This window comes from Archocentrus centrarchus, chromosome 15 (assembly GCF_007364275.1).
Source record: "Archocentrus centrarchus isolate MPI-CPG fArcCen1 chromosome 15, fArcCen1, whole genome shotgun sequence".
NCBI classification, from domain to species: Eukaryota; Metazoa; Chordata; class Actinopteri; order Cichliformes; family Cichlidae; genus Archocentrus; species Archocentrus centrarchus.
In genome coordinates, this window is record NC_044360.1 from 14,754,557 (window position 1) to 14,767,208 (window position 12,652).

Genomic DNA, 12,652 nt, shown 5'->3' on the forward strand with positions numbered 1-12,652 from the left:
TTTCTTAGCTAGCTTAGCTTGGGGTGAGGTTCTCATGTTTATCATGAACAGATGTGGCAGTAAGTAGTAGGTGATTTAAAAACAGAGGATGGTGTCAGGCTGCTAAGGATAAGGTACACAGGTACAATTTAACCAAGAGTGAAAGCGAGAACTCAGAATGATTTTTGTAAGATCTGTTGCTGATCAAGTTCAGCAGAGGGGATGTTAAACATCAAAACAGTGAGTGCAAGACTTTCCTGAGGTGCCAGCTAAGGTCAAGGTCTTCCTTCCTCTGATAGGATGACAAAGTATCTTGCATTTATTTCTACTGTGGTGCCTTGCATCTCTTTGGTGTTTAAGCACACTCTCTGCCAGACCGTGGGCACTCTCTAGCTTTATGCCCGGAAATAAAAGGAATAAAATGTATTGCTGGCATCTCTCCCAGCTCTCAGATCAGTCTTTGAGGTATTGCCATGATGGGTGAATGGACTGACTAAAATATTCCCTGCCCCAGTCTCACTTTGTCCCTCCATGACCTCATCGCTTCCTTTCTCCCTTGTTTCTTCTACTTTCCTGTGACATATTACAGTTATAATGCACCAGCAGGATAATCAAAGTCTTTTAAAGGAAATAGAGGCAGTGAAGTGGAAGTCTGAGTCTCAGAAAGACATATTTGCTGACTGTTTGAACAGAGGGTAAAAAGAGACAGCAGGGAAAACACACAGCACAGCAGGAACATTAGGACATCAATTTAAGCCAAATGGTGGACTGGACTTCTTGTAACAAAATTCACCCACTCACTTGAAGAGCTCCTGACGTGAAATGGCCCTGTTTGTGAGCGGGTCAATGGCATATACCATCAGGTCTGACATAGAGTAGTCTTCTAGCTCAAAGCCATCACCGTGACGACGTGGACCAATGGACTCTACAATCACCTTGGCACCTGGAATCTGGTCCTGGACATGGCGCTCCAGAATACTGAAATGCACACAGATTTTCAAATAAATAAATTATATATATATATATATATATATATATATATATATATATATTAGGGGTGGGACTTTAACGCGTTAATTTCGATTAATTAATTATGGGAAAATTAACGCGTTAAAAATTTTAACGCATTTTAATCGCACTTTGCACCGTGGAACGTTTCTCAGTGCGCGAGTTCCCGGCATACAGATTATATCGACGCACAATGTCCAAATTAGGGGCCGCATCCTGCGAAGGACCCGGCCCACGTCTTTCGCAGCCCACGAACACCACAAAGGCCGGAAGTGAGCAGCTAGCCTTCATATCAGCTGCCGTCACCTCTGCCTAGCTCATGTCGCCTAGCAACCGTGAGTGCGAAGCACAGCTGTGTAAAAGCAGCTGTTAAACGGAGAACGAACTTTTTCTCCTTTTTGTGGTTTAATTTTAAGTCTTTAATTCAAAATAAGCTGTTAAAACAAGCAGAACACATTTCAACATCAAGGAATACAGCTGAGTGAATAATTAATTTCCAACTATAACAAGCATTAATGTTGAATAAATCTATCCAGTTATGATGCTTAACTTTAATTTCAGGTGTTTGCTTATCACAGGAGTACTTCCACCCTTCATTGGTCTGTGTAGTAGACTAGTGGGAAAATAAACAAAATGTTGAAGTTTAAGCTCATGTATATTGATTTATTCATCAACTAAACTTAAATTAATATTTCTCATGTCAAATATTGAAATGCGATTAAAATGCGATTAATTTCGATTAATTAATTACAAAGCTTGTAATTAATTCGATTAATTTTTTTAATCGAGTCCCACCCCTAATATATATATATATATATATATATATATATATATATATATATATATATATATATATATATACACACACATACACATACACACACACCCACACACATATATAAAAAACAGAAGACTTATAGAGGCTAAAATCCAGGTTCAAACCATTTCTGGCACCTTTATGCCCAAAAGCAATATGACAGCCACCAAGCTTGAGTACTCCAATCTGGCAGTGATTGTCCCATTGGGCAGCAGTTTGCCTCTCCACATTGGGCTCTTGGCAAAGTAAGACTCTGATAATCCTTTTCAGGCAGGGAAAAATCCACACCTCAAATTACAGCCAATAAAGGAAAGCCTTGCCGTCTGCCTTTGCCAAGGTGGATAAACAGTTTGAGCACCCAGGTAAAATGGCCCTGGAACATCACTAGCACTGTGCAAAATCTCAAATGACATCACTGTAAAGCGCGTAACACAACTAATGTCTCTGTTTTTCAGCCTAAAGAGCGGTGTCACTTCTGTGAGAAAGACACAGTAAGCTCTTGAAAAACAGCCATTAACACCCATTTGCTTTTCAGATTGACTAATTAAGCTAAACACTGCACCCTAAGAGCTGCAAAAAGATGCTTCATGAATGTCTATCATTAATTAATCTAAACTAGGAGAACTGACTCTAGAGGACAAACTCATCTGTCTAATTGGCTTATCCATGATCTTAATTGATTGGTCAATGTTTACTTTACACAAAAAGCCCCCCAGCGCCACCACCACCACCACACACACACACAGTTTTATGCAATGTCCAGCTTTACTACTCCATATTTGATTTTGCACGGTGGCGCAGTGGTTAGCACTGCGGCCTCACAGTTAGAATAACATCTGATTCCACCTTGGCCCAGGCCTCTCCCATGCACTTACTGGGGTTAGGTTAATTGGCTACTCTAAATTGCCCATAGGTGTGAATGAGAGTGTGAATGTGAGTGTGAAAGGTTGTTTGTCTCTCTGTGTTGGCCCTGTAAAAGCCTGGCAACCTGTTCAGGGTGTACCCTGCCTCTCGCCCTATGACAGCTGGGATAGGCTCCAGTCCCCCCCCGCGACCCTGAATAGGATGAGCGGAAGCGAATGGATGGATGGATATTTTATTTTATTAATTTATTAACACAGCTGAGTCATCCTACTACATTTTAAATCCAAATTAAAGTTTGACCTTGAGCCTTATGTCATAGTACGCAAAACGCTGGACAAAAAGCTGAATTTTATTTTCTGTGCCAGTCTTCGCTGGACAGTTCTTTCGTTCATCTAACATTTGTTTTTTGAGTCATTTGAGTTTTGCTTTTATATTTCATGAAATGTGAGATGTGTCCTACCTAATGAGCTCTTCCTTCTTCTCCTCCACTAAAGTGGGTGGGACAGTGGGCACGACAACCTGCATGTCCAATGCGTTGACCACAGAAACCTGAGAGAAACAGTGAGGTCGAGGGAAAGACAAAGACGTGTCAAAAAGTTTAAAAAAAAGCATTCACACTTTCTACTGCGTGTTTGGTCAAATCACTGAAATGCTTCTTTAGGTGACCGAGTAATTGCCCGCTTGTATCAGTGCCACGTGGCAAACTTAAGAGCACCTGATTTTGATGCCAGAGTTAAGTGCATAGGCAACAGCCTCTGTGCTCTGAAGCCAAGTATTCCATGTGGCTCCTGTGAAATTAGGTTTCCCCTTGAAAATTAACGAGCACCATAGTTAAGCACTCACTGGTCTCTCATACCCAGCCAATGTCCTAGACCCTCCTTCTGTCTTGTTAGAGGCTTGTTAGCTAGACATATTTCACTGCAATAAAAAATAAGCCTGCCCACAGTTAGGAAAGATAAGCATTGAACTGGGGGCAAAGCTGAGCCCAAACACAGTGGGTGCATGCCTAAATTAGTAGGAAAGAGACATGCACACAGAGAAAGACACAGACACATATTTAGATGAACATACACACAGGGAAAAGTGTATAATGTTTGTGGAGTTAATACTCATGGATAAAAGAAAGACTTTAATTGGATCATCAGCTAGTGGCAGAAGCCACATATTGGAGTGTGTTGTACCTCCTGTGAATAATTCAATAGACTGGAACCAAAACATTTAATAATCAACACAAATGAAAACAAAGCAAAACAAACCAAAAGACAGTGATCATCATGTAAGATCATATACAACAAGAGAGCATGATGGGGACTTTTGACTTTGAAAAGAGTCATAAATGCCTACAGATCTGCTTTATAAAAACTCACTTTATATACTACTTTTTTTTATTAGTATGCAGATGCCAGTTTTGTTTTATATACTGTCTTATATATTGCCATGGGCACTATGATACTTAGAAACACCAAATATAACAAATAATGAATAAACACAAAAACACACTTGACTGTAAAACCTTTTTAATATCAGTTTAGCAACTTTTTCACTGAATGCGTTTCTGCATCTTTTCTTTTGAGGATGAAAGTACAGCCTCCCACAGCCACATGTGCGTATCACTACTTTTATGAATACTACACAGGTTCTGAATAGGGTTCAAGAAATGATGGAGGCCCAGGCAATGATTTTTTTTTTTTTGAAGTTTTTTGGGACTGGAGACCCAAGAACCTCACTTGTAATACTAATAACTCATTTGACCTTGACTTTCCTTAATCCAGCCTTAGCACTACTTGTCTGTGCTCTGCATCACACACAGATCTTTTCACAATTCAGTCATCTTTCTACACTTTTCAAAAAATATCAGTGGTTCTCATGCTTCTAGCAAAACATTGCACTCGTACTTTTTTTCTTTAGAAAGATATTTCTTTCTTCAAATACTGCATGACAGATGTGACTCGCTTATTAATGTGATACAGCCTCTGTAAGTAGTTTCAATTAAGATCATCTACTGCAGCAAACTAATGAACGACTGTCTGAGATTCTTGCCAGTATGCAAAAGATATGAGAAATAGAATAGATTTAAAAAAAATGAAAACCTTATTATGCTGAAATCCTACTAAAATGTCTAATTTGGACCATGGTGTGAAAAAAAACAACACATTCAAGGGATACTCCAACAATTTGGTATTGTCCTCTGATGTAGCGCCAGGACTTGGAGAGAGAGAAAGAAAGTTGAAAATCTCTGCACCTCTAATGGTTCGAGCCTAAACAATGGAGATTAGATTTCATCTAATGATCCTGCAAACATCCCAGGAAATAATAATGATGCAATTTCAATTTGGCACACTGTAAAATAGCAAATGGCAGTTTTTGAACTGTGATTTTTAAACAGATTAAACAAATGCACTGTAACGAGTTCAATTAGCAAGCTTTACATATGGAGACAGGTGGCTTGCGTGTGAGACACCGAAGCCAGATTTTTTCTGTTTACAGTCTTTTTGCAGTCATAATTGCCTGATTGTTGTAGTTTAATATACTGCATATGATACACAGACAAAAGTAATTTTAATATTTTTGATTGAAATCCTGCCAAAAGCATATAAGCATATTTCCCAAAATGTTAAACGTTTACAATGATTTTGAAAAGGCTCCTCCAGAAAAACACAAGACATTCCACAACAGTTAGTAAAGGCTGTGCTGCACTCCCTTGTGACTACTACATCCACTCTAAAATTGTTGGCTGTCCTGTATAAATGTACTGCAGGCAAGTGATACAAAAACGGCAGCATTTTCTCCATAAATATGCTGTGGAAGCCACACAACATGCAATCAATAAGCCCCCGCTGTGCCAGTGACACGTAAGTCAAGGACTAGGAGAATCCTGTATTTATCTTTACATACCTCCATTCAGATCTATGCATGCTACAAAAAACACTGCATCTACTCACCACCACGTCAGCGCTGCTGCTAAGACCTTTTCCATAGTCATCAGTAGCAATAACTTCAAACTTGAAGTAGGATCTGCGCATGTTCCGAAACATGATGGCTGACTTGACAATACCCGTGTAGGTCTCAATGACAAAGCTGTCCTGGCCCTCTGGTGTCGGTGGGATAATCAGGCGGTATGCCATAGCACTGTAATTCCTGGTGTCCTTATCAGTGGCCTGTAATACACAACACCAAATTTTAAAAAAAGTATTTGGAAAAATTAAATACTTAAGGTAGTTAAAAAGAGAAAATACTTATTCAGACAAGCAAGTCTTTCAAGAAAAAGTCAGACACTGTATTTGGATATCTGAATACATCTAAAGTCCCAGTCATACAGGCCCAGAGACTGGTTGGGGACCCATTGGCAACCACCAGTCACAGCAAAAAAATATGCATTCCCTGACATCAAGCAATGTGAAGTTCAGTTGTTCAGCTGCTGCTGGAGGTTGGTCAGATTTGGGTTACCAACCCAGGTCTCTAGGCTTGTATGACTGGCTTAGGCTACAGTCATAATCACAAATTATTGTGATCATGTACGATCACCTTGCAATCTCCTTGCCTTCGAAATGTTTGCTTCAAAGATAGGAAACAGAGTCAGTCTGCTATCGGTTTTTGATTGAACTGGGTCAAGTTGGCACTTAATGCAACCTGTTTGTGATAATGTGGCAATTAACGGTGATAAATCTCAAACGGAGATTTATCGGAGCCGGGGCAGATTTGCCACAAATAATTTATACATTTTTAAACAAAGAGACGCAGCTACTTTATTTTATTAATGAAAAGCAGTCTACCAAGACCAGGGCAAACTGGATCACAAAAAAAACTCCTACGTTTTTGTTGTATAACTTACTGCTGATTTAACCCAAAAAGTCCCTCAATTATTCTGGAGCCTCATGACAAATCAAAGATTTTAATTTTTTTTAAATTTTCAAATATGTTGTTCTATGATGGATGCTGTTCATGGATAACCATTTTACTGTTTTACTGTTACTGTGTTGCGTGATGTCTGGAGTGAAAACCACGGGCATTTTGGCAGATCTTATTCACAATTCACTGATCACAGAAAACTAAAACAAATAATATAAAAGTGGAGCTTTTAATTTATGTTGATCTACTGGGGGATTTGTTTATAATTCTATTCCAAGCAGGTGTTCTTTAAAGTAGCTGACAAGATAGAAAAGAGGTGCAGCTGGAGGCTCATAAGTTATCTCTCCCTCAAGTGCTTTGCTTCACGCTGCCGCAGACTGTTGTGCATCAGTCTGTTTCACTGTAAAAAGCTGGTAAGGTTCCCTGCCAAATGTGTGTATTCTTAACATGTATTGGATTATTTCTGTATAATGCCAGCAACAAAATTTTTTGAGCAAGCTGGAATAAAGCTGTGAACACGACACTGACACATCATTACCTTTAAGCTGATATGGAAAGCTCATTAGTTAAGATGTGCTTATTCACACATCCAGCAGATAAACATTACTGTTGGTTTGGTGCAGTTTCTGGTGACCTAACAAATCCCAGTAGCAACTTTCTTTTTTATTAGGTTTCTACAAAAAAACTGCTCACTGATTGAAATATCTGGCTCTTCAGCTGCTAAGTGATAGGCTATACTATGTTTACCAGTTTGTGGCTAACACTGTACGCTATTTGGTGATGTGTACAGTTATGCTTTTTGCTGGAAACAGCTGCCTGCTTTGGTCAAAACCTTCCTATGAGAGTGGTTAGATTGAATCAAACCACTAAATCTGTAGCCAGACAGCAAAACAGTGAACTGGAACACACTATGAAGCTCCATAAAGCAGAGGGGAGCTGCAGAGGCAGGTGGCAATTCATCACTATGAGCAATACCTTACATTCAACTTTTGATACATCACATTGACACTTAAATCAAAATTCTGTAACTGTATTACATTTTAGTAATGACTTTTTGGTGTTTAGGTGATTTGGGATTAATGCTAAGAAAAGTTCCTAAATTAAAAAAAAGAAAGTAACAGGTGATTCCGGAAAACATCTAATTTATGAATCTGGTATGAATCTTGTCAAAGCACTTTATCGAGGCAAAACAACAGAATTTACCCATTGACCTTTGAGGTATGTGTTCTGATTGGCGACTGAGCTTACAGGCAGGCATCAATTTTCACAGTACTTGTCTCTGGAAAGTGACACTGATAAATAGGAGCAATCTCTTTTTTCTCCAGCAATTCGCACAGGAGAGGGTTGGAGGTGGGCGGGGGGCAAGGTCCCAGTGGAAGGACTGCATAAATCAACAGAGTGAGATATCCTCACTGGACAAAATTTGGCCAAATATACTTTATACAGACATCATTTATGTGGGCCAAACCTTTAAAAGTTTTATGGACACTGAGGGAAAATACTGTCACTTAGAGTATATATGGACCTAGATGGTTAGGCCCATACTAAAAATCTGTCAGAACACCAAAGAATGGACTTATAAAGGAGCTTTGAGAGCTTAAGGCATCACCTTGTTTTTTCCTTATTTGCTGTGTTGAATACAGGCAGTCAAGAACAGAGTGACAGTCACTTTTTTTTGGCAACTGCTAAATCCTACTATTTACTGAATAAAACACAGGTAAGTAAACCTGTATGTAATCATGTAATCAGCCTTTCCAGCTTAACAGCATTTACTGTACATCCACCCTGTAACATTTACATACTGCTAAAATTACACTGAACAAATAAAGCAAACCTGTCTGGAAAGTTCATCTGCTTACATAAAAATGTTTGCCAATTACTAGTATCAACTCTTTTTTTTTTTTTTATTATACTATGTTACTGTTTCTGGGAAGAGTCTATCAACAAAAGGTCAGGAGTGTCATAAATTTGTTATTACTTTTAAATATTATCCTGAGGGAGAGAAAGAGGCGCTGAACTTTCTGAAATAATGTTTCACACTAGCAATCTTGCAAAGAATCATGGGACTCGGGGGGAAATCTACTGTGGTGCTTGAAAGTTTGAGAAACATTTAAAATATTCTATATTTCTGCATATGCAGAGCTTGAAATCTCTTGTTGTTCAGTTCTTTCAAGTCCTTAGTAGTAGATAAAGATAATCCAATGAACAAATGGAACTAAAATATTACACTAGGCCTTTTTTTTTTTAATTGAAGAAAATTATCCAATATTAGGAAAAAAAATAGTTGTGAGCCTCTGAGATTACCAGTTAATTTCAAGGTAAAATAAGAACCATGTGTTCAATCAATGGCATGATAATTAGGTATTAGTGAGCACCCTCCTGATTCTATTTAAGGAAACAAATCTCTGATCCTTTCCTCCGGGTACTCCGGTTTCCTCCCACATTCCAAAGACATGCACTTACTGGGGTTAGGTTAATTGGCTACACTAAATTGCCCATAGGTGTGAATGAGAGTGTGAATGTGAGTGTGAAAGGTTGTTTGTCTCTCTGTGTTGGCCCTGCGACAGGCTGGCAACCTGTTCAGGGTGTACCCTGCCTCTCGCCCTATGACAGCTGGGATAGGCTCCAGCCCCCCCGCGACCGTGAACAGGATGAGCGGCAGCGAATGGATGAATGGAAATCTCTGATCCTGATTACACATCTGGGCCAGTGATATAGATGACATTCATGAGGAGAATTGTTGATGCTAACCACATTGGAAAAGGTTTAAAATAATTTCAAGGTCTTTCTTACATTGGCTCCTGTTCATGTTTGTCAGCCCACCTTCAGGAGATCCCTAAACAACAAAGGTGTGCATGGCAGAGCAACAATGAGAAGGCCACTCCTTTCCCAAAAAACAATGCTGCCTGTCTGCAGTTTGCAAAACATCACATAGAACTGCCAGAAGGGTCTCAGAACAATGTTTTGTGTAGGGATGAAACCAAAATAGAAGTTGTTGGTTTAAATGAGAAGCACTGTGTTTGGAGAAAAGAAAATGCTGCATTCCAACATGTGGACTTCTATGAAAAATGGTACCTCCTGTTTTGCTCTAAATGGGCCGGGATGACTTCATGACCGTCACTGAAAAAAAGGAAGATGTTAAGACATTGGCACATGAACCAAATCTTAACTGAAAGCTTCAGAATAGTTAAATAAAGTGAAGGAAGGGGAGCGGGAGACGGACAGAAAGACTGGGGGTGCACCTGCAGTGATGCAGACACTGTACTGGTCTGTCATTGTGAAGAGAGAACTGAGCATAAAAGTCAAGCTGTTACCGGTCGATCTACTTAGTGACCCAAAGAACAAGATCACAGATACGAGCAGAGGATATGAGCTTCCTCCGAAGGATGGCTGGCCTGTCCCTTAGAGATAGAGTGAAGACTGCACTCATTCACGTGGGACTCAGAGTAGAGATGCTACTCCTCCACATTGAAAGGAGCCACTTGAGGTGGTTTGGTAGCTGCCTAGGATGCCTCCTGGATGTCTCTTGGGTGAGGTGTTCCAGGCATGTCCTAGCCTCAGGAGGCCCCGGGGCAGACTCAGGACATGGTGGAGAGATTATGTCTCTCAGCTGGCCTGGGAATGCCCCAGTGTTCCCCTGCTTAAGGTGTAGGAGGTGGCTGGGGGGAGCGAGAGGTTTGGATTTCTCTGATTAGGCTGCTGCCCAGTGACCGGGCCCCAGATAAGTGGGAGAAAATGGATGGCTGGATAAAGTTAATGTTTTGAAAAGGTCAAGTTAAAGTCATCATGTTAATCCACAGAAATTATGTTGCGGGATCAAAAGTGAGCATGGCTGTTCCATGTAGTTGAATGGGCCAAAAACTCCTCCAAACCGACATACAGGCAGGACTGATCAAAAATGACCAGAAACATAGTTACAGTTACTGTTGTTCAAGGGGCAGTCATGATACTGACAATCAATGTACATACTTTTGTCAGTAGCAGATATGCAACATTAGATGACTTTTCACAATAAATAATTGACCATGTGTAATCCTTTTGGTACATTTGTTTCAACTGAGTTCTCTTGATATACTTTAAAAATCTCGTGTGACTTGTTTTAGGCCATATTTATGCAGTTATGTAGAAAATTCTAAATGGTTCACAAACTGGAGATAGCACGTTGGTGTCTATTCCAAGTTAATCAAGAGGCAGAAAAGACTGAGGCAAATCAGTATTTACAAGGTGTTTTAAGCAAATCCACAATTTTTTCAGTCTGTGATTTTTTTTTATTTATTTTTTTGAGTACCACTATGAATTATGGACCATTATTTGGAACTCATTAGAATTATTTAGGATTAAAAAATAATTGGGACTGCCTACTTTGAAAGCTGCGATAATTTCCATCACATCCCGAAGTTTCAGGTTTTACTTTACCACTAACTGCCTACATCTAACCCTTATAGTCCATTTTATAAGATTTTTCTTCGCTCACCAAGTCTTCTATTGGCCTCAGTCTGGTACTGTTTTACACCAGAAGGAGAGCCTGAAAAACATCTTCCTGCAATGCAATTATCAATATAAAACCATGGGAGCACAGCAGAGTGCAGACCTTGCCTTTTTCTTGCTATGAAGATTTCTCATTTTTGGTCCAGCACCCCTGCAAAAAAGTCTTTTTGGATGGGCATACCTTTTCAGCTTGTACAAGCACACATAAGAGATATTGGCTTACAGAAGGCTACTGGAAAAATATATTTTGTGCTAAAGAACATAAACAATATTTAAGTAAAAGAAGGAACATGTGAGAACACAGATATAATACAACTAATATCAAGACTCATTTGATCCTGATGTTGATGATGATGATAACTTTTTGGAGGCAATGCATAGTTCTTTAATAACTATAGAATAACATAAGCCTAAATACACAATCATACCCACTAGTCCCATGCCTATACAGAAAATGGACATACAGACTATTTTACAGGATGAAAAGTGAAATCTTCTTGCTGATATTGAGGCAGGATGTCCAGCTATGCATCTGCAAACATACTGGGATTACATTGCTCAGCTCACTCTGAGCCCACCTGTCTGTGGAAAGGCAAACAGTGGGGAGACCAAAACTGACGAAGAGATGTTGCGAGCAATAGGGGACGAGATCAAACTGTTCTGCACAGAGCATAAATTGTCGCACCATGGCTGCGGAATAAGTTTAACAAAAAGTCAGAGGCCTTAGTTTTTACCCTGTTTCTGTGTGAGCTCATTCAAAAACCAAGCAAAAACCATGTTTTCTTACCACTATCTTGAGCACTGAGCTGAAAATCTTAGTGTCTTCTGTCACGCCGCCTATGTAGAGCTTCCTGGAGAAAACGGGAGGGTGGTCGTTCTCATCTTGAACCTCAATGAACACCTTGGCTGTGTTAGCTGCAACAAATGACACCATAATGTGTTTAAGTTCTGTGGAGGACATTCACTTCAGTGACAAATACAGCTCTATTATGTAGCTAGCGCAGAATAAGATCTAACCCCACTTTTCTTAGTTCACGTGGAGTTCACCTGGCATTGAATCTGTGCACTTAAGTGTACTTATGCATGCATCTTCTGACCCAGGTTAGCGGCACCATCACAAAAGTAGAATTGGGACGCATATGTTTAGAAAGTTTAGTCATCAAAAGAAAATATACACATCTCATTTGATTATTGGAACTGGCATTGCCTAATTTGTCTTCAAAACTGGCATGTCATAATAATTTTTTCATGGACATCAGCTGGTCTACAACTTCAAAAGACTTGAAGGCTTGAAGGCTTGAAATCATTTCCCAGAATATTTTGAAACTTATTTATCACCAAAAACGTCACACAATGTCAACAAAGTTGTTTGTTTTTGTTTTTTTTGTCTTTCTCTGTATATGGCACCAATGGATAGCTGTCACAGATTGTAAATAAAGTCATACATATTTATATTTTGGCCATACTCGAGGAAGGCATCTTTGACCCCTTTTGTTTTATTTTGAAATTGATGCACCTACCTCTCGACTGAAAGAAAATCATTTTATGCAGGAATATTCCCTATTCTCTTAGTTTCATTTTGCCCAAAAGTAAACTGCCTGCATTTTGGAAAACCCCTCTTTATTTAATAGTAATTTAAAGCTGCAC

The 12,652-nt window shown here is 39.4% G+C and overlaps 1 protein-coding gene across 1 annotated transcript in view; it reads right to left on the reverse strand.

Moving 5' to 3' along the window:
* Positions 1-12,652, reverse strand: part of LOC115793047 (protocadherin-15-like) — a 232,811-nt gene that overhangs the window by 18,340 nt on the left and 201,819 nt on the right. Inside the window, exons 27-30 of the mRNA XM_030747761.1 lie at positions 11,793-11,920; positions 5,611-5,826; positions 3,129-3,217; positions 781-957 (exon numbers count right to left, since the gene is read on the reverse strand). Of these exons, the coding sequence (XP_030603621.1) occupies positions 781-957; positions 3,129-3,217; positions 5,611-5,826; positions 11,793-11,920 (610 nt within the window). The remainder of the gene's footprint in view (positions 1-780; positions 958-3,128; positions 3,218-5,610; positions 5,827-11,792; positions 11,921-12,652) is intronic.